This window comes from Ochotona curzoniae, unplaced genomic scaffold, assembly GCF_017591425.1.
Source record: "Ochotona curzoniae isolate NIBS_2020 unplaced genomic scaffold, NIBS_Ocur_1.0 contig_2210, whole genome shotgun sequence".
NCBI lineage: Eukaryota > Metazoa > Chordata > Mammalia > Lagomorpha > Ochotonidae > Ochotona > Ochotona curzoniae.
The window spans coordinates 23,353,654-23,377,658 of record NW_024465369.1 but is presented as its reverse complement, the minus strand read 5'-3'; the positions used below and the strand labels follow the sequence as shown (position 1 = coordinate 23,377,658).

General features: G+C 40.3%; 1 protein-coding gene across 2 annotated transcripts in view; it reads left to right on the top strand.

Annotated features, from left to right (window-relative positions):
• The window catches only part of ITGB6 (integrin subunit beta 6), a 72,949-nt gene extending 49,819 nt beyond the window's left edge, over positions 1 to 23,130 (top strand). For both annotated transcript variants that reach the window (XM_040972037.1, XM_040972038.1), the window contains exons 11-15: positions 4,287 to 4,509; positions 6,913 to 7,010; positions 11,968 to 12,087; positions 17,283 to 17,449; positions 23,032 to 23,130. In XM_040972037.1, coding sequence (XP_040827971.1) covers positions 4,287 to 4,509; positions 6,913 to 7,010; positions 11,968 to 12,087; positions 17,283 to 17,449; positions 23,032 to 23,130 — 707 coding nt within the window. The remainder of the gene's footprint in view (positions 1 to 4,286; positions 4,510 to 6,912; positions 7,011 to 11,967; positions 12,088 to 17,282; positions 17,450 to 23,031) is intronic.
• Positions 23,131 to 24,005: the final 875 nt, after the last annotated feature.

The following is a 24,005-nucleotide window of genomic DNA, read 5'->3' as shown; positions in this document are numbered from 1 at the left end:
TTGATTCAAGGAGCCTGGAAGCTCTAACAGGCAAATGACATTAGAGAAGAAATTTCCTGCCATTAGGCACTTACAGCTATTGTCAAATGCCATCCCGGAGAGATCCATCCTTCTAAAGAGTTGGGTAAATCTTTTCTTGCTATTTGGTTATCATCTTGCCTTTACATAAAACCAACAAGGTTTTGCTGCTGTGTGAGCAGGTGTGTCAGATAATTGATTGCTTGAACACATCAACTGGCAACTTTTGTAATCATGTTGATGGTTCTGGAAGGCTAGCAAAGAGGAAGATTTCTCTATTCTGAAAATGGGGTCCTTCAATACTTGGGCCATGAATGGTCCCTCTCTACTCTACATGGAGAGTTTCTAAATTTCTTCCAAGTAATTCTGACAGGCAATTACAAACTGGGGCATTCACAAAACATTTGGAAATGTTCATATAAAAGTATTTATAAATTATATTAAAACCTCCACATAGACTATGATATAGAAGCTTAGGTCATAAAAGTTTCTCCTTTGCTGAGGAAGGAAAAAAAAAAAAAAAGACACCATCTTAGAAGACTGCCTATATATAAATGCTAAGTTAATGGCTTTGGCCCAAATGCCTTCATTATTCTTGACTTTGAATCAATTAGTTCAGTTATGAATGGCACATAACTGAAAAGCAGTTGGAATGTGTCTTGATGAATCCAGATAAACTTCATTCTTCTTTCATTAGCTAAGCATGTCTTTTTAGTACACACACACATGCCTCAAAAAGTTGGTGGAAAATGAAACTTTAAAATAAGTTTATTTTGGTGCAAACAACACCCCCCCCGAAATCCATGTATATAATAGGGCTTTCAAAATACTAATGAAAAATACATATTATGAAAAGAAAAAACCATGCATGGGTTTTAGTTTTGTTGTTCTAAGATACATACCAGAAGTAATTAAAATTCAACTTCAAATTCTTTGTGATTATCTTCTGTGTCTTGTGATTTTTAAATCAATTAGAGGATTGGGCCAAGCACTCTCCCAGCCCAAGCCCAATAAGGTTCACTCATGAACACAGTAATTAGACCAAAAATGACAAGAGAAAATCTAGAATCTTCCTTCACCAGGGAACTCAGCCATGTCTCCTCCAAATGGAAACCTGCCTCTTTTGTGATTATTTTTACTTCTGCTTTGTTTTCAGCAAAACAGTAGGAATTTTAATGGATAATTTTATTTATAAATTTTTCCTACTGGGTAAGTTTTGAAAGTAAGTCTAATAACTGCCACATATGCAGTATTTACTTACAACCAGGCACAGTTACAAACATTGTTAAATTCATATAGCATCTTGATTAATCCTAATTGTTCTGGAAGAACAAATTCTGAGAGACAGAATGCTTTAAAGCACATTTTTTTTCTTCTGAAGAAAAATAACAATTACCAGAGTTTGTAAATAAATGCGGTTTGTTCAGAATATCAAGTGCCTATTTCAGTATTTTGGGAAGGGAAGACACCCAAATCAGGATAAAAAAGAATGCACAAGTACATTATCTTAAACAGTTAACAATCTCAGAATGTTTTGCATACCATTAGGTGACCAGGTAGAGAATGTGCCCTTTGAAATTAGACAAGATACTTGTCTGCAACAAGTGTCTTGCCTCCTGGATTTTTGTTTGTTGTTTTTGTATTTTTAAAGATGTATTTATTTACTTAAAAGAGTAACAGGAAGGCAGGGAGGCAGGAAGAAAGAGATAATATTTTCCATTTGCTAATTCCTTCCCAGAGGGCTGCAAGTGGCCAGATCTGAGCCATCCTAAAGCCAAGAGCCAGGAGCTTCAATCAGATCTCCCATGTAGGTAGCAGGAACCCAAGCACTTGGGACATCTGCTGATTTTCCCAGGTCATTAGTAGGGAACTGGACCAAAAGTGGAGCAGCCAAGACATGAACTGGTACCCATATGGGATGCTGGCCTTGAAAACAGCAGCTCTGCCCACTCTAACACAGCACCAGACCCATGTGCCTCCTCTTTTCAGTCTGTCTCTTCCCCAGCCTTCAGCATCATCATTCCAATTCTCCTCCAAGCTCTCAGCTGGTCTTGTAAAAACCCTTTTCCCTGGTCACCTATTTATTGCTATTATTTACTTACTGTTTGTTTTATGAAAGAGAGATCCTGTCCTCTGGTTTAAGCGTTCAGTTCTGCAACCACTAGGCTGAGCCAGAACTGCAGCCAACAACAAAATCCATGTTTCCCACGTGGGTGGCAGGAACCCATGTTCATGAGCCTCCCAAGATCTGCACTGCTAGGAAGTTGGAGCCAGAGCCAGGAACCAAACCCAGAGTCTACTGTATAAGATGTGGGTATCTTAGCTGCCCGCTAAATATCTAATCATACTACCGTGCTTTAAATACTGATGCTCTCCAGAAATTTCTCACTGTGCATATTTTTCCTAAATGGCCTGATCCATGACATCTTTCTCTGATGACTCTGAAACCCACAGCTTCAGGCATATCACCACCAAGATATCAACCACCAAGATATCCCAAGGACCCTTCCAAAACAGAGCCACAAGTGAACTTAGCTTCTTCTCCCAAAGCTGTTTTTCTTCCCCTTCTTCCATCTGCTCATTTCAACAGCTGAGCTCTAGTCTAGATTGGGCCTGGAGATTATAGCAGTGACCATGTGCTACCTTCAATTCTGGGTCAGTGAGATACCAGACCATCTGCTAGCTGCCCAGTTGAGAATCCCATCTCTGCTTCTCTCGTCATAAACCCTGCCTCTGGCACCAGTCACACCCATGCCCCAAGCATGCCAACACCAAATTGTATTTCCTTCTGCTCCACTCTCATGGGTGCTGGTATAGTTCAGTGTCATATCTTCTGGCCTCTGCTGCTGCAGGAGCCTCCTGACTGGCTGTCTTGTCTTCTATTCAACCCTCTCTGCTGATGCCAGGATATCCCTAAACATGCATCTATCTGTTAACACCTCTCCCTTGCTTAAAATCCCATAGCTATTCAGATAAAAAGTCCTACTTCAACCAATAAGCCTTTTCATAATCTAATTTCTACTTTTGTTGACTTTTCCCTCATCCCCTGCCAGGGCCCTTCCCAGAGGAAGGAACCAGCCCTATGAAACTACCAGGGCTATTAAACAGGTCACGTAAGCTCACACTGCCATCATGTATCTAAACTTTTATTCTCTGCCTGAAATGCATGAGACCTTGCTCTTGTTATTTACCCTGTATAATTATCTTGTAAATTCATCTCGAGTGCCTCATGCTCTAGAAACATTCTCAGATCTCCACTCTAGTTCATGCATTCTTTCTCTGTGCATATAGCCCTTTTCATGCAGCCCTTTTCACACTATACTACATGTCTTAGTTCAGTGGTAGTACATGTTAGCCTGACACTTACACTAAATTATCAATTCAGTGACCTTGTCTTGTTAAATGTTATATACCCATGATTAAAACAAATTTTGGCAGGTACTATATGCTCAGTTAAAGTTTGTTGCATAATGAACTCGTAGAACACTCACCTCAAGTCTGTGGGGACATCATTCCTGGTGAGGCAAACTTGGGAAACTTAGGCATTACTTCATCTGACTACAGTGAAGTGAAGTAGTTTTCACTCCCTCTGTCTCATAGAGGAAGCTTTCATGAATGCTTATCTTGAGTGACACAGAAGGACGGGATCTGTCCAGTGACAGCTCCATTAAAAGTTCAAGAATAATTACGTATACAAGGGTACTTCAAACAGGTTATGGGAAAATGGAATCCAAAGATAACTTTATTTTAGTGCAAAAATTTTTGAAACCCATTTATAAAAGACATCTTCCAAAAGTTCAAAAACTGCACATTATGGAAAAAGCAATGCATACATTTCTAAATTTTTTTTAACAAAAGAGACATATCTCTTAATTCTAATTTTCCTACACTTTAACAATCCTTTCATATATGCACATGGCTGCACATACACACACAGAGTGGCTATTATGGGTTTACTGCCTTTTACCATCTGAGCTAGTCATAAATTCTATTTGATTTATATGTGGTAATATGTGGATCTTCCATAAAGAGACCAGGTCAGTAAATAAAACAAAACACAGTCAATAAAAATACATCTACACTCCCTACTCCCCACCCCAATTAACAGACTCTTTGCTCATTTTTCCTTCAGCCTTTTTGGTGGTAAAGACAAAGAGACAAGATCCTAGACACACACACTCATACACACGCACTCACACCCACGCACACAACATACACACCTGCAAGTGGTTCTGGCCTTAAAGGGTCCAGGGTTTAATGTTTTGCAGACAATGGCGACTGCGAGTGTGGTGAGTGCGTGTGCCGGAGCGGCTGGACGGGCGAGTACTGCAATTGTACCACGCACACAGAGTCGTGTGTCGCCGAAGACGGGGTGCTCTGCAGTGGGCGAGGGGACTGCGTCTGCGGCAAGTGTGTCTGCACCAATCCTGGAGCCTCAGGCCCCACCTGTGAGAGATGCCCAACCTGCGGTGATCCCTGTAACTCAAAACGGTAATATCTGCTCTGTCTTCAGATTCCTTTGTAGACAGGGTTCGTGGTGATCAAAGTCAGGATGTTATCTTGTAAATTTACACTGCAGATGGCCTTTGTGGAGTCTGGGTTCTCAGCATCCACCAAAACACACAAACTCCATGGCCCTTGTGCTCCTCAGCCTGGAGCACCAGGCTCTCCTGCTGCCTCTTGCTCAGTCCTGATCACCCCCCACATCACCCAGATGCCTCCTTTCTCTGCCACACTGGCTTGGAGACCTTGGTGCTGTGTCCCACACTGATAACGTCAGATGGCCTCTGGGTTACAACACTAGCTACACAGAAGGAATGCCCTGGAGGGAAACTGATGACCCTCCCTCACCAATCAGTAACCTTTTCAGGGAAAGCAGACAAGCTGCCTTCTTATCTTTATAGACTGACCTTACAGAGTTACAGCTTTCCACAGATAACAGGGAGGACAGTGGCAGAAAGACAATCTCAGCGCCCAGCCCCTCCCCTCCTCTCAGTCACCCCCACTCTTTGACAACTTTCTTTGGTTGCCATTGAGTCGTGTGCCTATTTGCTTTTAAAGCAGACAACAACAACAAAACCTCACATGGTCTTGCTTTCCAGTAAGAAAAGGATTTCTGTGGTTGGCTGCTAATGTCTATAGAAATGGGGGGGATGTGTAGATCACAGAGAGCAAATCCTCAAAGCAGCTGTGCTGGATCACGGCTGTGACGAATCTACTAGGTAGCAAATATGCACTTCCTATTTTTATTAACTCCAAAATGGTGACATTTGCATTGCTGATGTAAACAGAGTGAGAAGCTCAATTTTTCACTCACTGGTTATTCATCATTCAGGTGCCAAAATGTCTGTCATTGCCCCTAACTAGGACATATGCCAGGAAGAGCCTTGGAACAAGATTGGAATGATTAACATAGATTCTAATGTAAAATATCCTTTAAAAATGTTTCTATCATTTATTTCCTCTTCTCTGTAAACATGGCTCAATCTTAAATCAGATTTACAAGACATGAAATTAGCAAAGTAGTTGGATTTGGAAATGAAGTAGAGAGATCTCCTTGGTGTTTATACTCATTTTGAGACGGCTATTCTTTCATTGATTAAACTGGTAGTAAGTTCCTACTGTATGCCAAGAATCAGGTTAAACCTATGGGCATGCAGAAAAGACTGAAATAGATATCATCCCTGCCTTTATAGGTGCTAAGAGCCTGGTGAGAAAGATAGGCTTACAAAAGTATTTACAGTGATATCTAGGCTGGCAATAGAAATAAGGCATATTGAAAATACAATGGAGCTACAATTTCCAAGATAGGCTGTCAAACAAGCTGCTGCATGCATTAGTGAGATGCCCAAAAGGAATGGCTATTTAAGGGCTTTCATATTCTCCACCAAACCCCTGCAAAGCTACTCCAGATAAAGACCTATCTATACAAATGTACTCTAGTTGCAATGCAAAGGTCACCTGAAAGGAAAACCTCTATTTCCCTCCTGAGCCTTCTGTAGTGGAATTCTGGGGTTTCTGTTGTAAGAGAACTCACAGGCCCAACAGTAAGAGAAGGTTAGCCATGGAGGGGCAGCGTGAGTTGAGACTGGACAATGCATGGTAGAGAGTGTCACCAGCACCGAGAGGAATGTGTTTCCATGGCAGCGGGAGAGAGTGCACATGCTGTGTACCCACCTGTATGGAGTAAGCCAAGTTTCCTGTTTCAAGTTACTCCACAGTCTACTTGGCAAGTGGTTCTCAGCTCAAGATTAACTCAGAGTCTGATTTTTACTCTGCTCTATTCTACACCATGTTCTCAGAATTGAAACCCCTTTTATATAAGAAGCAATCTTAATAAAAGATGCTTGCAGACAAGAGAATCCAGGTCCCAATCTGCAGCTTTTGGAAATGCCCCCATCAAGGTTTCAACTTATTCAAAAGCGAAATTTTTAAATGATTAGATTTTATTTGCCTATCACTTGGAAAAGCACTAATCATTTTTTACATTCTTGTTACTATATAGACAATTTCTGTTAAGAAATTCAAAGCTTATCCTCGTCTTTAATTGTATTTCAGGAAGATAAGTTCTTGCTAGGGAAAAATAAAATCAAAGAATGGCTAAATCAAATATCAAAAACTAAATACTTATTGTGACTTAACCAATCAGAAGCAATCACTAAAGATAAGTAAGCACAGTAGTTATTATCTAGGCCGGCACAAGAATATTGATTATTGAGTGGAATTCAGAAAGTCAATGTCCGAATATCATTCAACTGCCTTTTTGAAAGGAACAAAAGACAGTGCTGTATATGAAACACTCCTATTAGTACGAACTGCTACTGCAATAGTAAAGCAATATTCTAGCTATTTTCCACAAGCATGACCTGATCAATTGTTACCTATTGTCCACAGGAGTTGCCTTGAATGCCACTTGTCTGCAGATGGCCAGAGCCAAGAAGAATGTGTGGACAAATGCAAACTGGCAGGTGCAACCATCAGTGAAGAAAAAGGTTCTACTTGTCTTAAATTGTTCTCATTTCCCTCCCATAGTTCTCAAGGGGCAGAAATTCTTTGAATTCAGGGATTCTTAATAGGTCCAGCGCATACACACTAGCGCATTAGCTGCCTCATATTCTTTTTTGTTTTCTTGAGTCACTGCCTTCCATGAGGCTAAAACCTTGATAACTTGACATATAAACAATTTAGTCATAGCAAATCCATTTGGTTACAGCTCTATTGACAAGTTCATTTTGCTTAACAAATACCACTGCAGAGAATTCCAGAATGCTCTATCACCCAAAATAGAAATGGAGAAATTGAAGACATGGCTATACGTTTGACCTCAAACCGGAAATCATCTTAACATCTGATCGTCTTAAAGATAAGATAGAGCAGTCTGTAAGACAGTGCTACTGAGAGTAACTCCCAGATACTGGACTGTTTCTGATCAGTGACCATTTTGCTCCATATATGTTCACTCCTGACCTCCCCAGTGAGGCCTTGCATGCCCCTCCTGACTTCCTATTGCCTTATTCTCAAAATATAAAGGCCAATTATGTTAGCTACTCAGCAAACTCTGTGCTGGCTTTCATCTATTATAGTAAATTTAATTACTTAAAATCAAACTCTTCCTAATGATCAAATTTCATCTCAAATATTCTGACTATGTTTTAGATGGAAAGCTCATCTAGAAAATGATTTATGAACTTTGCAACAAACAAAAAAAGAAGGCTAACTCTTCCTAAAGGGACACTCTGGGGTAATTTGGCATGCAATCATTTCAAGCTCTGCTTTGTCAAGCTGTTCATGTGGAATTACTACCCCATGTGCTGCAGAGATGTAAACATGACATACTGCAAGTGAAATTATCAAGATAATAATTTATGATGCTGTAGAATATATACCTGACTAGCTAGAAATTAGAATATGGAAATTAAACCCTTCCCAAAATGGAATAAGTTAATAACATTTGTAGTCATGTGAAAATTGTTGACCTGGTTTCAAAATTGTACTCAATGGAATTACTGTAAGCAGACATGACTAGTGACATAAAGCATCTCATCCGTACATTTCTGGTGACCAAAAATAAACATGCCAGATAACAGTAAAAGGGCTGAGATGGTGTGTTCCTTACCATGGAAAGTAAGGTGCACTAAGGTGCTAAATGAAGTGGCCCACATTAGTAAATAGTCCAAAGTCTCAGCATATCTTTCTGGGCTCACTTCACAGCAAACAGTGAGTATATCTACCGCTAATTCCTGAGAAATGAGTAAAAATGTCAAAACAAACAAACAAACAAACAAACCCCAACCTTGTAAATGACTAGAACCCAATTCCTTAGCAACAGAGGAACTCTAATGTGCTGAGCAAAATAGGGGAAAACCTCAGAAACATGTCAATCATGATGACAGTTACTATATTAAATTCACAATTTTCTAAGTATATCATAAATGCTTGGATTTCTAGGGATACTAGGCAAGTGGCATTTAAAAGACTGATGTTATTGTGTAAAAATATACATATGTTAGACTACGACTTTTACAAACACCTTTACAATGAGCCCTTGTATATGTTTCAAGTTATTCACCCACCTCTGTCATGGATCAGACCACCCTGAAATGAGTACATCATTGTTGTGTGTCTCCAAGGTCTTTCAGCAACCCACTTCTCTCCCAACAAGGCTGTGGGAGGAAGGTAAACTGTCAGTTTTGCTGTGGGCAAATCTCAGCACCTGTGGTATAATCTTATTTTTGTTTTAAGGATCTAATTGCTTTTAAGATTTGTTTATTTCTTATAGGAAAGTCAGATTTGCAGAAAGTGGAGAGGCAAAAAGTGGGAGAGACAGAGAGAAATATCTTCCATCCACTGATTTACTCCCCAAGTGGCCAATATGGGTAGAGCTGAGCCAATCCAAAGTCAGGAGCCCAGAGCTTCTTCCAGGTCTCTGACATGGGTAGAAGGTCCCAAGCGTTTATGCTGTCTTCTACTGCTTTCCCAGACCACAAGGAAATAGCTGACTGGGAAGCAAAGCAGCTGGGATTAGAACTGACACCCATATGGGATGCCGGCAGGTTCAAGGCAGCAAGGATTTAGCCAATACACTATTGTGCTTGGGCCTGAAAGAGTTCCTTTTAATCTACCCCAACATTATGTACTCAAAGCCTCATTATTCAAATTTTGTTCCATGAAGCTTCATTAAATGTAAAAGCATTAAATGGAAAAACGTACACACGGTCCTATATACGTTGGAAATGAGAAACAAAGTTTTTTTGTTTTCTGGTTGGTTTGTCTGGGGCACCAGATTAAATATGTATTGCAAATCACCAAGAAAGGCCAGAGGAGGAATTACAGTAAAGAAGGGATTCCCAATGTGACTGGACAGAGAAATTTTTTTAATCCCTGGGAAAATCTGTTTTCTTTCTAACTGATGTGAGTGGTCTTAAAGCACGTGGTTGTCCTGACACAGCCGAGTTATTTCCTACGTCTTTCCTGTTCCTTCCCAGATTCCATCTCCTTGTCCTCTGCTCTTGCTTTTCTTCAAGTATGATTTTGCAGACCGCCTGGGATCTCATTTTCACAGTTTTATTCTACAACAGTACTGTGAGCACTCACACAGGAGGCTAAAAAAGAAAGGTCCTTTTTTTTATGAACAACAAAAGAAAGTCTTAGGAACTAATTATGCAAATCTTCCATTGCCTGTTCAATAATACAATTTCAATGCTCAAATACCACAAAACAGGCTGCAGCTATAGCTATAATAGTCATGTAAAGGAGTGTGGAAGTAATTAAGCCAAGACAGCAGTTGTGACTCAAAGATCATATTTGCAGTTCCATTAAAACTTAAATAATCCTAGCCACATGAAGTACGCCTCCCTCGGCTTCGGTGTCACTGCTTAAAAGGGAATAAGAACACAAAATTAATATTACTGAAAGGGGTATGATAAGCAGTCCACATATTTTCTACCTGAGAACAAAGTATTCTGCCAAGTATTTTCAAGAGGAGCAAAGTGGGCCTGGGCTATCATGGTGGAGAGGGAGAAAGGAACACTCTAAAAAAACAAAACTCAGATTCCCTTAAACTTCAGGAATGCTAGTTAACTGGAATGTATGGCTGAAAGAGATATAGTGAAGACCATCTAAAAATGACCAAACTGCAATGACATACGCAATGTCATTTGCAACCCAATCCATAACATAACAAATTTTACTAATCAAATATTGAGATTCCCAAACCTCTTCATCAGAATCACCTTATTAAAAATGCTCATTAAACAGTTGGCCAGAAGTCCAAGTCCCTATGCAAACAGCCAGATTTTCAAATGAGAACATTTAGGGGTGTGTCCCCAGAATCAACTTGGTCAAAACTCCTTGATCATTTGGATGGTTGTAGACATCTGGGAAAGACCAGATGAGAATATTAATGATTCGATTTCTTAATATTCTCACATAAAACAATACCTCTAGCAGTTAAAAACACCTTGAACACTTACATCTATCATCTAAAGCCTTATTTATAGTGTTAAACGTTTTACTATCTTCTCATGGATAAGACAGGCTTCTACATTAAATGCAAAGACAACAGCAAACAATGTTTCTATCTCAGTATGACTGTGGCATTTTTACACCTAAAACAGGTTATTATTTAGATTTTTTTGTCATAGAAACTAAAACAGATTGTTTTACTGGCATTTAAAAAATTTTTATATTGATAAGAGACTATCAATTGTGGAAGAATATGTCCAAGCTAATCTGGGTCAGTACCAGTTTTAATATTCCGGCATACCACATTATCCGATCACTACATGCTACTGTCAGGTTACACCATGTCTTCCAAGTTGCATTAAGAGAAAATTCTCATTCTGCTTAAACAGTGTTTATAACAGTATCATTGAAAAGCCTACCACTTAAAAGATAAGAGAACAGTTAAGCAAGTTTGTGTTTTAAGTAGGAAAACACTACACCGTTTTGGCAGAGGAGCTAAATACTTATTAGAATATTTGTTGGAATATCAGAATATCTGATAAATAGTACTGACATCTCAGAGTGGCCATTTTAGTTTGTTTTCAATTCCTGCCATGACATTCATTTTCTACTTCTTAAATAGGCTTGACAAGAAACTTTATTTGAAAAATATTTGAAAAAAACTGATTTTTATTTTCATTAAGAAAGGAGCACTCCAGAATGACAGACTGTCATTCTGGATTCCTCTCAATCTGAGGGTTATCTTTATCCTGCTGGCCCCTGAGCTAAATAACACCCCATCTCAGCATCCTGATACCAATTTTTTTATTTACTGCTGTGACAATATGTGACCAGCATCCTCACTATGCCTATTTTAAAGCAGCAGCATCTGGGGTAGGCACTGGTCTCTGTGTTTCAGACAGTAACTGGGATGCCCAGATCCCATAGCAGAATGCCTGGGTTGGAATTCCAGCTCCACTTCCCATTTCAGCTTCCTGGTCACTCACATCCTGGGAAGCAGCAAGTGTTGGCTCCCGTAGTTGGGTCTCTACCACTTACATAGCCAGCTGGCTTTGGCCTGGCCCAACCCCAGCTCTTGAGGCATTTGGAGGAGTACAGCAGCACAAAGATCTCTGCCTCCGCCTCTCAGAAGAAAAAGGTGTCTGCTTGGACATCTTTTCCATTGCAGTCAGTAAAGAACCTATAACCAACCTCCTCATGACCACAATCAGGATCCGTCGGGGCATGAGCCAGCAGTGGGCACCTGCCTGGTGATCCTTTCATCCTACTGAAATCCTGCACACATCCAGTTGAGAAGTACACTAATGGTCAGGCCTGACTGGCCACGTCTGGCATTGTTCTTCCCACCTGGTAGGAAAAAGCTTTACCACTCCCATTCTACAATATGAAGATTCTTATTTGCATATTAAAACTCAATGCTCCTTTGCTGTAAAAATAATCTCCTGGCATCTCATTTAACCTAATGAATGTCTCTTTTATCTACAGATTTCTCAAAGGATAGTTCTGTTTCCTGCTCTCTGCAAGGAGAAAATGAGTGTCTTATTACATTCCTAATAACTACAGATAACGAGGGGAGATCCATCATTCACAGCATCGATGAAACAGGTGGGTAGCTTGCCTTGCCTGTCACTGGCAAGTGACACTAGGTAGAACAGAACACCATCAGCCCATTACTCTGGGTCACTTGCCAGGAAATACATCCCCAAACTTCTAATGGGAAGTTTTTCTGCTTTTCTCTGAATCGAAAGATACCCATTAAAAGGTTTGCTATGTTCCAAATGTCTTATTAAGACCAGACGAAAGCTAGCTGGTATTTGCACCAATCATCACCTGACAGTGGGCTGATGATTTGAGGAAAGGCCAACTGATTAAATGAAGCATAATCACAAAGGGTGTGTCTTCTGGACAAGTTAGCAGGGAAGAATAAAGCAGTTATTAAAAAGAGAGTTGAAGTGGTCTGGCATGGTAGCCTAGTGGCCAAAATCCTTGCCTTATATGCACCAGGATCCCATATGGGTGCCAGTTCATGTCCCGGCTGCCCCATTTTCCATTCAGTTCCCTACTTGTGGCATGGGAGGGCAGTGGAGGATGGCCCCTTGGGATCCTGCACCCGTGCTGGAGACATGGAAGAAGCTCCAGGCTCCTGACTTCCAATTGGCTCAGCTCTGGCTGTTGAGGCTACTTCTGCCTCTCCTTCTCTCTGTAGATCTGCCTTTCCAAGAAAAGTAAACAGTAATAATAATAAAAATAAAGTTGGACTGGGCAGACTTGGGTTCAAATCCTGCTCTGCCATTCAATTATTGCTTGATGTTCCAGAAGACACTTCCCTCTCTGAATCACTACTCTGTCATCAGAACTTCTAAGTGGCAATGAGTAAGTTCTGGTTATGGGTTCATGATAATGCTAAACCAGAATGACATGCAAGGAAGGGTGTGATCTATAAAAGATGTCAGGACTAGTTGCCTCTGTAGATTTTCATCCTTATCACTTTCTGGGATTGGTCTGAGACTTAGGACACTCTCAAAGAAAAATTCACATTAGTTATAGAAGAAAGTAGGAGAGCCAGCATCTTTATGGAGTTTCCAAAATTTTAGTGCATATCACACATGCACCGGAGAACCTGTTAAAGTGTGCCAAATCCTGACTTGGAAGGCCTGATGCCCAAGTCTCTGCACGTTCAACAATTACCCTTTGCAACCTTGACAAAGAGGGTACCAACAGCCCTGTGTGCTCAGAAACTCCTAAGTGCTTCCATTTCCTCTCACCAATGACATGGCCCTCCCTGAGCAATGTGTGCAGGTGACACTTGCATCATATCTTGTCAGCAACCCCCTTCTCTTCCAATAGTTTGAAGTTGAAGTTCTTCTCCCTTTGCAGCAAGAATGGACTCTATGGTTGGTGTGCTTGTCAATATGCTTATCAAATATCAAGTCCTGAGGCTGAAATAAAGGGTGTCAAATTGGCATCACTTAAGAGTACAAAATTGAAAGCAATAAAGCAATACCAAGATAACCCAAAACAGGCTTTAAATATTACAAGGCAATCTAGAAAACACACTCAGAAACCATCTCTTCCTTCATAATATTGATTCAGCTGGAAAAATGAGCTCTAAGCAACAAAAGCAAGTTGCAGAACAGGCCCTTTTTACATCTCAGGGTCTAGTTGGTTGGATTTGCTTCCATCTGCATGTATTTTGTTTTACTTTACTTTTGGTGAAAAGTACTCTTGGAAGATAAATGCCCTCTCACTGCTTTGATCCTTCCAAACCTCGTGAGTGGCACACTCTGGAGCTGACACCCAGGAGCCCTGCTGCTTTCTTGTAATGGTGTGTGCTTACCCCCATGCTTTTGTAGTAGGGAAGTGACCTGCTGAGCTTTAACAGAAGCATCTTACAGCTCCAAGGATGCCTTTTCTTCCACAATGGTAGGATCCCTGGGCAGGCCTGGCACTTCCAAGCACCTGGGGAATAGAACTAGTCCCCAGGAAATCAGCAGTTCCTCTCCCTCTAAAACCTGAAGGCCAGAGAATTCCAATGCAGCCAGACACTTGACAGAGGCAAAATGAGAAGGCGGGAAGATTGGTGAGTTCCAGCATGCTCCAGGCAAATTGGAAAAGAAGCCAGGTGAAAAGAATCACCACCTGGGTGTTTGTGGACACAGGCAAAGCATCCTGTCTTTCCTCTACTTTCTTGCTTCTTGGGGAATTCAAGGGCCTAAATGCCACATTGGATGCAAGGCAAGTTGACCCGGAGCCTTCCTAGCTCAGGGTACCAGAAGGCTCCAGCCAGGAAACTCCAGGCCCTGATAAGGGGGAACAGCACATTTGTTATAAAGTGGGTATCCATAATGATGATATAACAGCTCTCATTCATGGAGCCCTTGTCAGGCGTTATTCGAGCATTATTTTCATTTTACAGGTAAGGACAATGATGCACAGAGGCATTAAATCCTCTGCTAGGTTTTCCAGGATAGAAGTGCCACAGCTGGCTTAGGTAGTCTGGCTTGGAACCACTGTGCTATACTGCCTCCCACTGGCTACACTTTGATGATAAATACCTGAACTGCACAAAACCTTAGATCTGTAGAACTGTTCCACAAGTTATAGATGTCATTTCAAATTTTCTTGTCACCACATAAAAAATGAAAATAGAAGAAATTAATTTTATTTCTTTTCAGCATGTAATCAAGATTTCAAATTGGTAATGATACATCTTAATTTTTTTTCAAATCAAGTTTCTGAATACTGTGTGTTTTACATTTACTGTGTGAGCTCAACCTCACTTGGAAAAGCCACATTTCAAGCACTCCAAAGCCACACACAGTGGAATTTCCAGGCTGTACCACAATGCAATGTGCCATATTTAGAAACAGGTGAGGCTCCAGCCCAGGCATGATGGGTTACACTGCACAAAGTGACAGAAGCAAGCCTCTTCTCACACCTCAAAATGCATATTAACAGAGTCAGTTCAAGAAATAGTACAGAGAGCATGCAAGTAAAGATCACTGTGTAACAGCTGCTAGAATATTTCCCGGAGAACTGGATGATTCCCACTGTCCAGCCTGTTCCTCCTTTATTTCCCACTGGAGAGCCCTCTTCATTCATGTCCTGATGGCAAGGTCTTAGTAAGCTTCCTCTTGCTTTGGGCAGGCATCTGTTATGCCCATCCCAGATATTTCTTAGCCGAAGAGGGGGACAGAACAGTATATCTGAGTCTTAACTGACACAAGCCTGCTGCTTTCATTGCAAGAGTGTTACTAACCTATGCTTTATTTACTATGCCAGGAAACAGTCTTCACATCTCCACAGTGTAATAGCTGTGTCATTAGCTCCTTATTTCTACATATTCTCCTTACGTGTTTTTTTTTTTAGCCAAAGAACAGAAGTCTGTGAAGCCTGGCATTATGCTATTAAGGGGTCATTAGTTCCACTCAAATTCAGACGGGCCACACATCCTAATCATAAATCCAGCATCACTTGTCCTGTGCAAAAAACCCTTCTTATTAGATACATAAAAGCAGTGAGAGTTAGGGGAAGCTGAGCATGATTCATTTCCTCCCTAGCTACCATGAATTTTGCCTCATCTCTTGCTGAGAGATGCAAATATTTAATGATAATTTTTGTGGCATTTTTCCCCATGAAGGTCGGGCGGGGAGCTTAATTATAATGTTTCATTAAGAAATGCATCATCTCCTAGGTGTACTGCAAGGATGATCAGTTATTCTGCTGTCGATGAGGGAACATAATGTATCCTGGCACAATTACATGCATAGCACCAGTAGAGAGAAAAGAACGTTTTGTAGACTATTCAGGTTGAAAAGACTAAACAGAACATCTACTTTTACAAACTTTCTAAGGATAGAATGACTTGGAATACTTCAATAATCACAATAGAGCCTCACATAAGAACTACTGAATCAGAAAGCTGGGAAGAGCCAGGACACCGTGGGTCTGGTAGCCATTAACATCTCAGCTTACTGTTACCAGGATATTCAAGGTAATTTTGTGGTAACTGATGAGGAAATGGGGCCTGATAGAATTCGCACACCTACATCAGAAGGGAATACAAAACTTTTCAGGAAGTGGGGTTTCTTTTGAATAGTTTCTAATATAACTTCCTGGATTGCTCAGGGTTCAAGAAGATCTATAGGCATCAAACTTTCACATATTCTTCTCTCTTTTTTAACCACTTTTTAATTTATTTATTTTTAAAATAATCTTACTTAGTTGATTAGGGTACAAAGGGTCAAGGGCTACAGGAAAGTGGGTAATACCATTGTTTCCACACTAATATTTTTTCTCCTGTATCTGGGGTCGGGAGGGAAATAAAGGGAAAAGGCCCACGCAGCCTCCCACCCGTTCCAGGTCCCCGATGTGGGGCACACTCTGAGGGTCCTGCTCAAGCAGTTTTGATAGGTCAACAGGTCTGAATTGCTGCCAATCTCGCTGTTCCAATTGCAATGAAAGCTATTCAGAATCCATTGGCTGACATAGTCTCTTCATGGTTGGGGTTCTGAGATCAGCAGTTTAGTTGGAGGGATCTCCAAAGAAACTTTATCTGAGATGATCCCAAACCTGATTCCTGTGTGAATTTGCCAGTACAGGGTCTGGCACAGTCCATCACCCCAATCAGCTTATGCACATGCTGGTCGATACAATTGCTGGGTCAGTTCTGTTTCTACCCGTCTTCCACTTGAACCAATGGGTGTTGTAGTCTAGCTCGATCCTACCCACTTCACACTTGGTCATCACGCAAACCAATGGGAGCTGCAGCCTAGCTGGGGTGACTCCCCATAACCCCCACCAGGCCTGCTCCCTACCCTGGTTCCCATGCATACCAGTATGTACCGCAGACTTGTTCAGTCTGTCCCACATCCCATTTAGCCCTGGTACTTGTCAATGGGCATTGAAGCCTAGTTCAACACAACCAACTTACTATCCAGCACACACACATATGTCATAAACTCAGAAGAGACCACCTTAGGAACTAAGCCAAAGCACTTCTGATGATCCCTAGATATTTCATGTTCGTTCATTGCCATTCTTTTAGATTCTAATTCTTTTATAATTAGTCACCAAATATGTAACCACCAACCCCTAGTAACTGAATTCCTCCTTTATCTTAAGGGAAGGGATGTTAAGCTATCTGACCAGACCTCATTTGTCTTTACTACAGCAAGACAAAAACATGTCATCTGTTTTACAGAAAAACTAGGGATGAAAATCCAGTGAGAAATGTCTTTCCTATTTCAAAATGTTGACTGTACTACCTTTTTAATGTAATTTTTTTTTTCTTTCCTCAGATTGTCCCAAACCTCCCAACATTCCCATGATTATGTTGGGCGTTTCTCTGGCGATCCTTCTCATTGGTGTTGTCCTACTGTGCATTTGGAAGCTCTTGGTGTCATTTCATGATCGTAAAGAAGTTGCCAAATTTGAAGCAGAACGATCAAAGGCCAAGTGGCAAACGGTATATAAACCTTGGGGGGCTATCCCTAGTCCGGGCAGGAAGAGCCTGGTGCGAGGAAGAGGGTGAGGGCTCAGCTCTATTCTAACCTAGCAGAGTTCAAATGCCAGGTTCTTTCTCTATGATGCTCACCAAGAGCCCAGCAACTTTCATTTCTGTTCTGCTTGGAGACAAAAGAACCTGTGTCAGTTATCTGGGCCCAGATGGGTGACATACATTGGTCCATCAGTGCAGCGAAGATTTCTACCACTCTTAGGGTCTCACAAAACTCATTTTGTAGCTACTTAGGAGCATCAAAGAAAAACATTTCGTTCACTTCTTCCTTACCACCAAAGGATCCCACATGATTACACTTAGGTGCTGTATCTAACGCTTCCTTAAATCAGTCTGCTTTAGCCTATGAACTATTGGCTCATGACTGGTATGACAACTCATGCCAATTTCTACAGAAATGCTCGTTACTGATATTACAAAAAAAAAAAAGAGGTAGAAAAAATAAGCAGTTTTCTCAATGACCTAAATTTTAAACAGCTTCTTGAGAAAAGCATTAACCTTTAACTATATATGTTGAATAAACATAATTGTTAAATGTCTCTTCTTCTCAGTAGCAAAGAGAAAACAGAACAACGGTTTTCTCTTTCTTTTCCACAGGAGAGATAATTACATTTCTAGAGACCCATAGAAGCAATTTCATGGTTTTAATTTCATGTCTGTGTCTCTAATGGTTGCCCAGCTATCTAATAGCAATTATCTTGCATTGCTGATTCTAAAAACAGTGTTATCACTAGAGAAAACATAGGCAGATACAATGTTCCTGCAGGTTTGTCTGCTCCAATAAATTGGTGTGAATGGGCTTTTCTCTAAATCTGTAGGGGTATCTTTAATTCCTAAAGCAAATGGGATTTTCTGTTAGATACATTTATCTTGATGAAATGTTTCTATTTAATGCAGCTATTTCAGACTAAATATATATATATCATATATCATATATATATTATACGTATATATGATACAGGACAGTGGGCAAGGAAGATTTTCACCTACTTTATCTTCCCATTAAAAATGCTTTTAGACCCAATCATCAAATGTATTGGTTAGATCTTGGTTGGATCCTGATTTGGTCAGTCTAACATCAAAAATGCAGGTGTGAGATAACTGGAAAACTATTAATATGCATTGGATTTTAAGACAACAGCAATGAAGCATGAAGTGTGGTTAGTGTGAGTAGGAATGACAAGGATGTTATGACTTTGATAGAAAACACCCCATATGTTTTAGAGATGCATACTGAATTATATAGGAGTGGGATAAATGAAGGCTGAAGGTTTGCTTTGAAACAATTCAGTCAAAAGATGCAGTAGGAGGGAGAGAGTTGAAACAGGTATGGTGAAATCCTAGTGCTTGTTGAATCTGGGTGACAGCTTTATGGAGGTTTGTCACACAGCTTCCTTCGTGTGTGTGTGTGTGTGTGTGTGTGTGTGTGTGTGTGCATTAGCTTTTCATATTAAGCAAAGGTCTTTAGGAAAGTAAGCTGCAGGTTTCCCATGAGGATATAACTAATCCTTTGCCAATCATAAGAAATGTAGCCTGACAGGCTAGCTCAGTGACTTGGTAAATAGTGCTAATGAGGTCAAAATTGTGTGGCAGTAACTTCACCTGATCCCATGGCCAGAGATGTTATTTTTAACTTTGGCCAACTGTCAAACAACTGCCCAGCAACAGTCGGAAGGCCACCAGGCTAAAGACTGGTTGTAGTGGTGCAAAGCAATGCCAGCAAATAGATGAAGAATCCTCAGTTCTGTGAAATGGTCTTGGTATTCCTATTATGAAGGCAAGGAAACTGAAATTCAGAGAAGTAAATGGGTTTCCCACACATGGAGTACATGGTGGGCATAAACCCTAATTGTTAAATGCTCTTTTTAGCACAATCTTCAGTTGACTCTCTTAGAATTAATAAGTAGGTGTTCCACAAACAAGCACTTGGGCAATTATGCGATGTCTAACAACCAGCACATTTTAATGTTCTCCTACAAAGGCAGGAGTGCTGACAAATGATTAATATCTTTAAAATAACATTTTAATTAACAGTTAATTTCCCCCCAAACATGAATTGTTCTCCCTCAGGAGGTAGAACATGACTGAAATTCAAATGCTGAATTTTTGCTCATTCTTCTTCTAAAATGGGACAAAAACATGCATTAAACAGATAAAAGCATAAATGAAAAATATTATTCTCTTGTTAAATTGAGTTTCTTTGCATAATAAATGTTTGATGTTCCTGACTAGATAATGACTGAGTAATAATTATTCACTTGGATGCAAAAGAGGTTTAATTCAAATAACTCAGTTCAAATTTCACTAATACAATTTTTTTTCAGACTGAGAAAAAATGTTGCTCAGTGCATACATTTAGGAGTCTTCTGTTTAATTCAGTTTTTATCTAAAACCTCTTCTTCAAGAGATGAATTTGACTGGTCTTCAAAACCCAAGGGACTTCCAGGGACGTTAGGGACCATCAGGGCTGGAAGGAACGGCTACCCTTATATTCTGCTTTAAGAAATACCCCCTCCCTCTGCATTTTCTTTATGAAAACACAAATGGAAGATATTTAAATTCATATTTGATTAGACATTTTTTTCTGGAATGACAAGTCATTAACTTGAGGGAAAAAGTGTTCAGCCTGACATTTCTTGCCGTCATGGATTGATTTTGTACTGTGCTAAGCAAATCAGGTCTGCATTTGGCAGTTAGGCAATCATTAAGGAAGCCGTGGGTCATGACAGGGAATGTTCCTATTATCACTTTTTCAAGCTTGAAAAATGCGCCATTGCATTTACCAAATCCACGGTCTAAATTAGCATCCATAGACCCCGGGGGGGGGGGGAGATTAACCTGGTCCCCCAGATAGTTAGGGGAAAACTGACCTTGTCTGAACAGCTGAGTTGTCCAGAATAGCGTGGGAGCCATGCCTGTGTCTCAGCCTCAAATCCTACAAAAGAACTTGCCTCCCAGTTGGCACTACAGGGGGCACTTCTGGACATCCCAAGCTTCCTCGTGCCAACAAAATCTGATTTGAAAGTTTTCTGTGAGGTCTGATCAGCAGCTGAGGATGGGAAACACCCTTCTGTATCCAGCCCCAATGGCAACATGCACTTGCTATTCTTTCCTGTTTACATCTCTTCACCTTAGCCTCCTTCCAGAGTTTGCTTTATGCATCACCCTATCAGCAATGCCTTGGTCCTGTAACTGTTCTGTCCCACCCCCAACCCCTGCTAAATATTGAAGACCCCATTAAATGAAGTCACTTTAAAACACAGAACAGAAACTACATGATCAAAAGGAAACATTCAATGAAATATGTATTTTTTTGAAATGACAATGTGTTCTCCTGTTCATTGAAACTCACATCACCCCCTTTCACCATGCATATAAAGGATATGTAATGCATTTTAATGTGTTTGACAGGATGTTGGATCGAGTCTGCTAACAAGTATCTGGTCCTATAAACATCTAAGCTGGCCCTACCCATAGCCCATTGCCTCATTTAACATCTTCACTCTTCCCTAAGCCTCTCTTCCTCCAGGACCAGCTCCACCCAGCATCCACAGACTACATCTCTCCTTTGTTCATTTGTTTCAATTCCATTCCTATTCTTATGTAACCAATTAACATGGTGTCTCTTGACAAAACTTCACATATGCATCCAGACATTTAAGGTGACATCATTCTGCCTTTTACCCTCAAACCCCTAAATTCTTATGGCAACAGGGCCGAGTTTCTTCCAATCTATCCAGGCTGATTTCTTCAGCCTCCAGCCACCACCAGCCAAGGAACATTTTCCTACTTGCTGTCATGGTACAGACAGAATCTCTATTCAAAGGTAACATGTCACTCTGTCAGAGGTCAGGCCACTGGCTTTAGGCAATATGAACAGGTGCAGGTGTGATGCCTGCTCACGATGAAGACACTATGGCAAACCCAAGGTCAGTGAGCAGGAGACTCCAGGAAATGTTTTTCAGTTCTGAAAGCTGAAACAAATGTACTGAGGAAACAAATCGAATGGTATGTTGACAAATTGCTATCATCAGTACAATTCTTGGGCTCAGAAGAGCGAAGTGTTAAAATCTAGTAACGGAAGGTCACTGGTGGAGGCTGGACTCCAGTCAGACTCTGAAATGAGCTTGGAAATACTAACAGCACTAAAAGCCTTAGGGGAAACATTTTCCTACCCTTTCTAGAATTAAAAGAGAGAGACATCCCACATGCGAAGAAAAACTATAAATACAAATGACAAGAGAAACATTTAGTGGGCATTTCCTATGTGCCAGACACAGTGTTACAGGCCTTTACATCTCAGGGGACACAGGGACTCTGTGTGCAGCCTCATAGATAAGGCCCTCAAGGGCAGAACTGCTAAAGCTCATGCAGTGCAGCTAGCTGGGTTTGAACTCAACTTGCCTGATGCCAAAGCCTGTGTGACCAAAACTGAAAAGCTGAAGAGGAGAAACTGTTGCTTCCCCATCACCTTTTGCCTGTCTACAACATCTAGAGGAGCACAGAATTGGGGTCACAGCACCACACTCATTAGCACCTGGAAACACATCCACAGCCCAGATGAGCTCGCCAGGCACTGACACACGAACTTTCCTCTGCCTAAGGCAAAGTCATTTGCCCAGCTTGCCTTGGGACCTCTGCTGTTTCAAAAACCCAGAGCCCACACTCTTACACTGCTCTTACTTTACATAGCAAAGCTAACCAGCTCTTTCTCTATCTGAAGCAGGTGTGAGCTGTCCAAAGGGTCCTTCTTGCTCCTCCAACGCAGCTAGTTACTACTCACTCTGAGCCTTGTCTTAGTTTCACAAGATTACCTGTGCACCTGTTTGATGATGCTCACCAACTACACATTTTAAATTTTTTTGGTCTCTATTTTGTTTTAATTGACACATAATAATTGTACGTGTTTATGAGACACAAAATGTGCATAATATCTTGATATGTCATGTGCAATGAGCAAATCTGGGTGGCTAGCATATCCATCACCTTAAACATTTGCAGTATCTTTACAATCAGAACATCCAACATCCACAATGCTACATATGAGTGATTTTGCACAGTATTATTTCTTGAAGGCAGGTACTATGTAGCTCAGTTTTGAGCATTGCCTGCCAGTGTGACACTGTTCTTTACATTTCACATTGGTTCCTCCACCAGCATTCATTCTGTTCATGTGATAAATACCGAGTACCTACTAGGAATCAACCACTCTTCTCAGGGATAGGAAAACCACAATGAACAAAACAATCAAAGTCTTATTTTCTCTCCACAAATTAGTACATTTCCAAAAAGGGTACAATTTTTTAAAAACACATGTACAGAACTGGTTCTGCATTAAAAAAAACAGAGTGAAGACATGTAAATTGTAAACTGCTGAAGCATAAAATAGCAGATGAATACAAAACTACCCCAATGGTCTCCAATATTAAACTCGATTCCTCCAATTTGAACTAACATTAAATCATTTAGAGACATTAAAAATAATAACAAAACATGTATTTTTCATTGGAACTTATTATTTTTTTTTTCAGGGAACCAATCCACTGTACAGAGGCTCCACTAGTACTTTTAAAAACGTAACCTATAAACATCGAGAAAAACAAAAGGCGGACTTTTCCACAGATGGATAGAACTGCTTTTCTGCATGAGAGAAGTCTATTCCACTGACAGGAAATGTTAATGCACTACTGTATTTTTATTTCTTTGTTGCTTCCAAAGGAGGTTGGTTTAAGATAACAATAGGTCATTCGGAGATCAATCATTCTCTGTACGAAGGTGAGACACTACCTTGGCAGGTTCAAAAATAATCAAGAAGAGGAATATCCCTAACAAAGAGGTGACTTTGGGGAGCATTTGAGGAATACTAACTCTGTCATATTAATGCTTCAAAAAATCATCAAGATGATTCATGGGGGCCTGATTTGCATTTGAAAAATGTTTTAAATTAGAATCTCATTTGTTTCAGAAATACAGCTAGCTGAAGTCTTTGTCTTAGCAAAGTCACAAAGCCCATATGCTCATATTGTATACCCACACTTGTCAATTAATTCTCAACTTGTTGCAAATCTGCGCTTTCTTAAACAGGGATTCTTAAAAACAAAAACAAACAAACAAATCAACTCCATGATAAATGAGATTGATTCCATTTAAGCCTGAAGGATGCACTTCTCCCATAGGTGTCCCAAATACAATACTGAGAATTAAGTTTTGTTAATGACTATGTATCAGCATGTACCTAATGTCAAGCATCTTAAATGATTTTTGCAATTAAAGAAGTAATTTATAAATGAAGAGGTTACCAGTAAAGAACAAATATCATCTCGTCATCTAGCTTATTGTAAAATTACCTGGAAAAAATAATATTCTGACTCACTTTCCTTTTTGATTCTAAGTTTTCAAACTATGATTTTGCCCAAATTTCTCAAGCCATTTTACTCAAAGTCCTTTAAAATTCTGTGGCTTGTCATCAAGTCTCTCATTTTTTAAACACGTTTACTTTAAATGA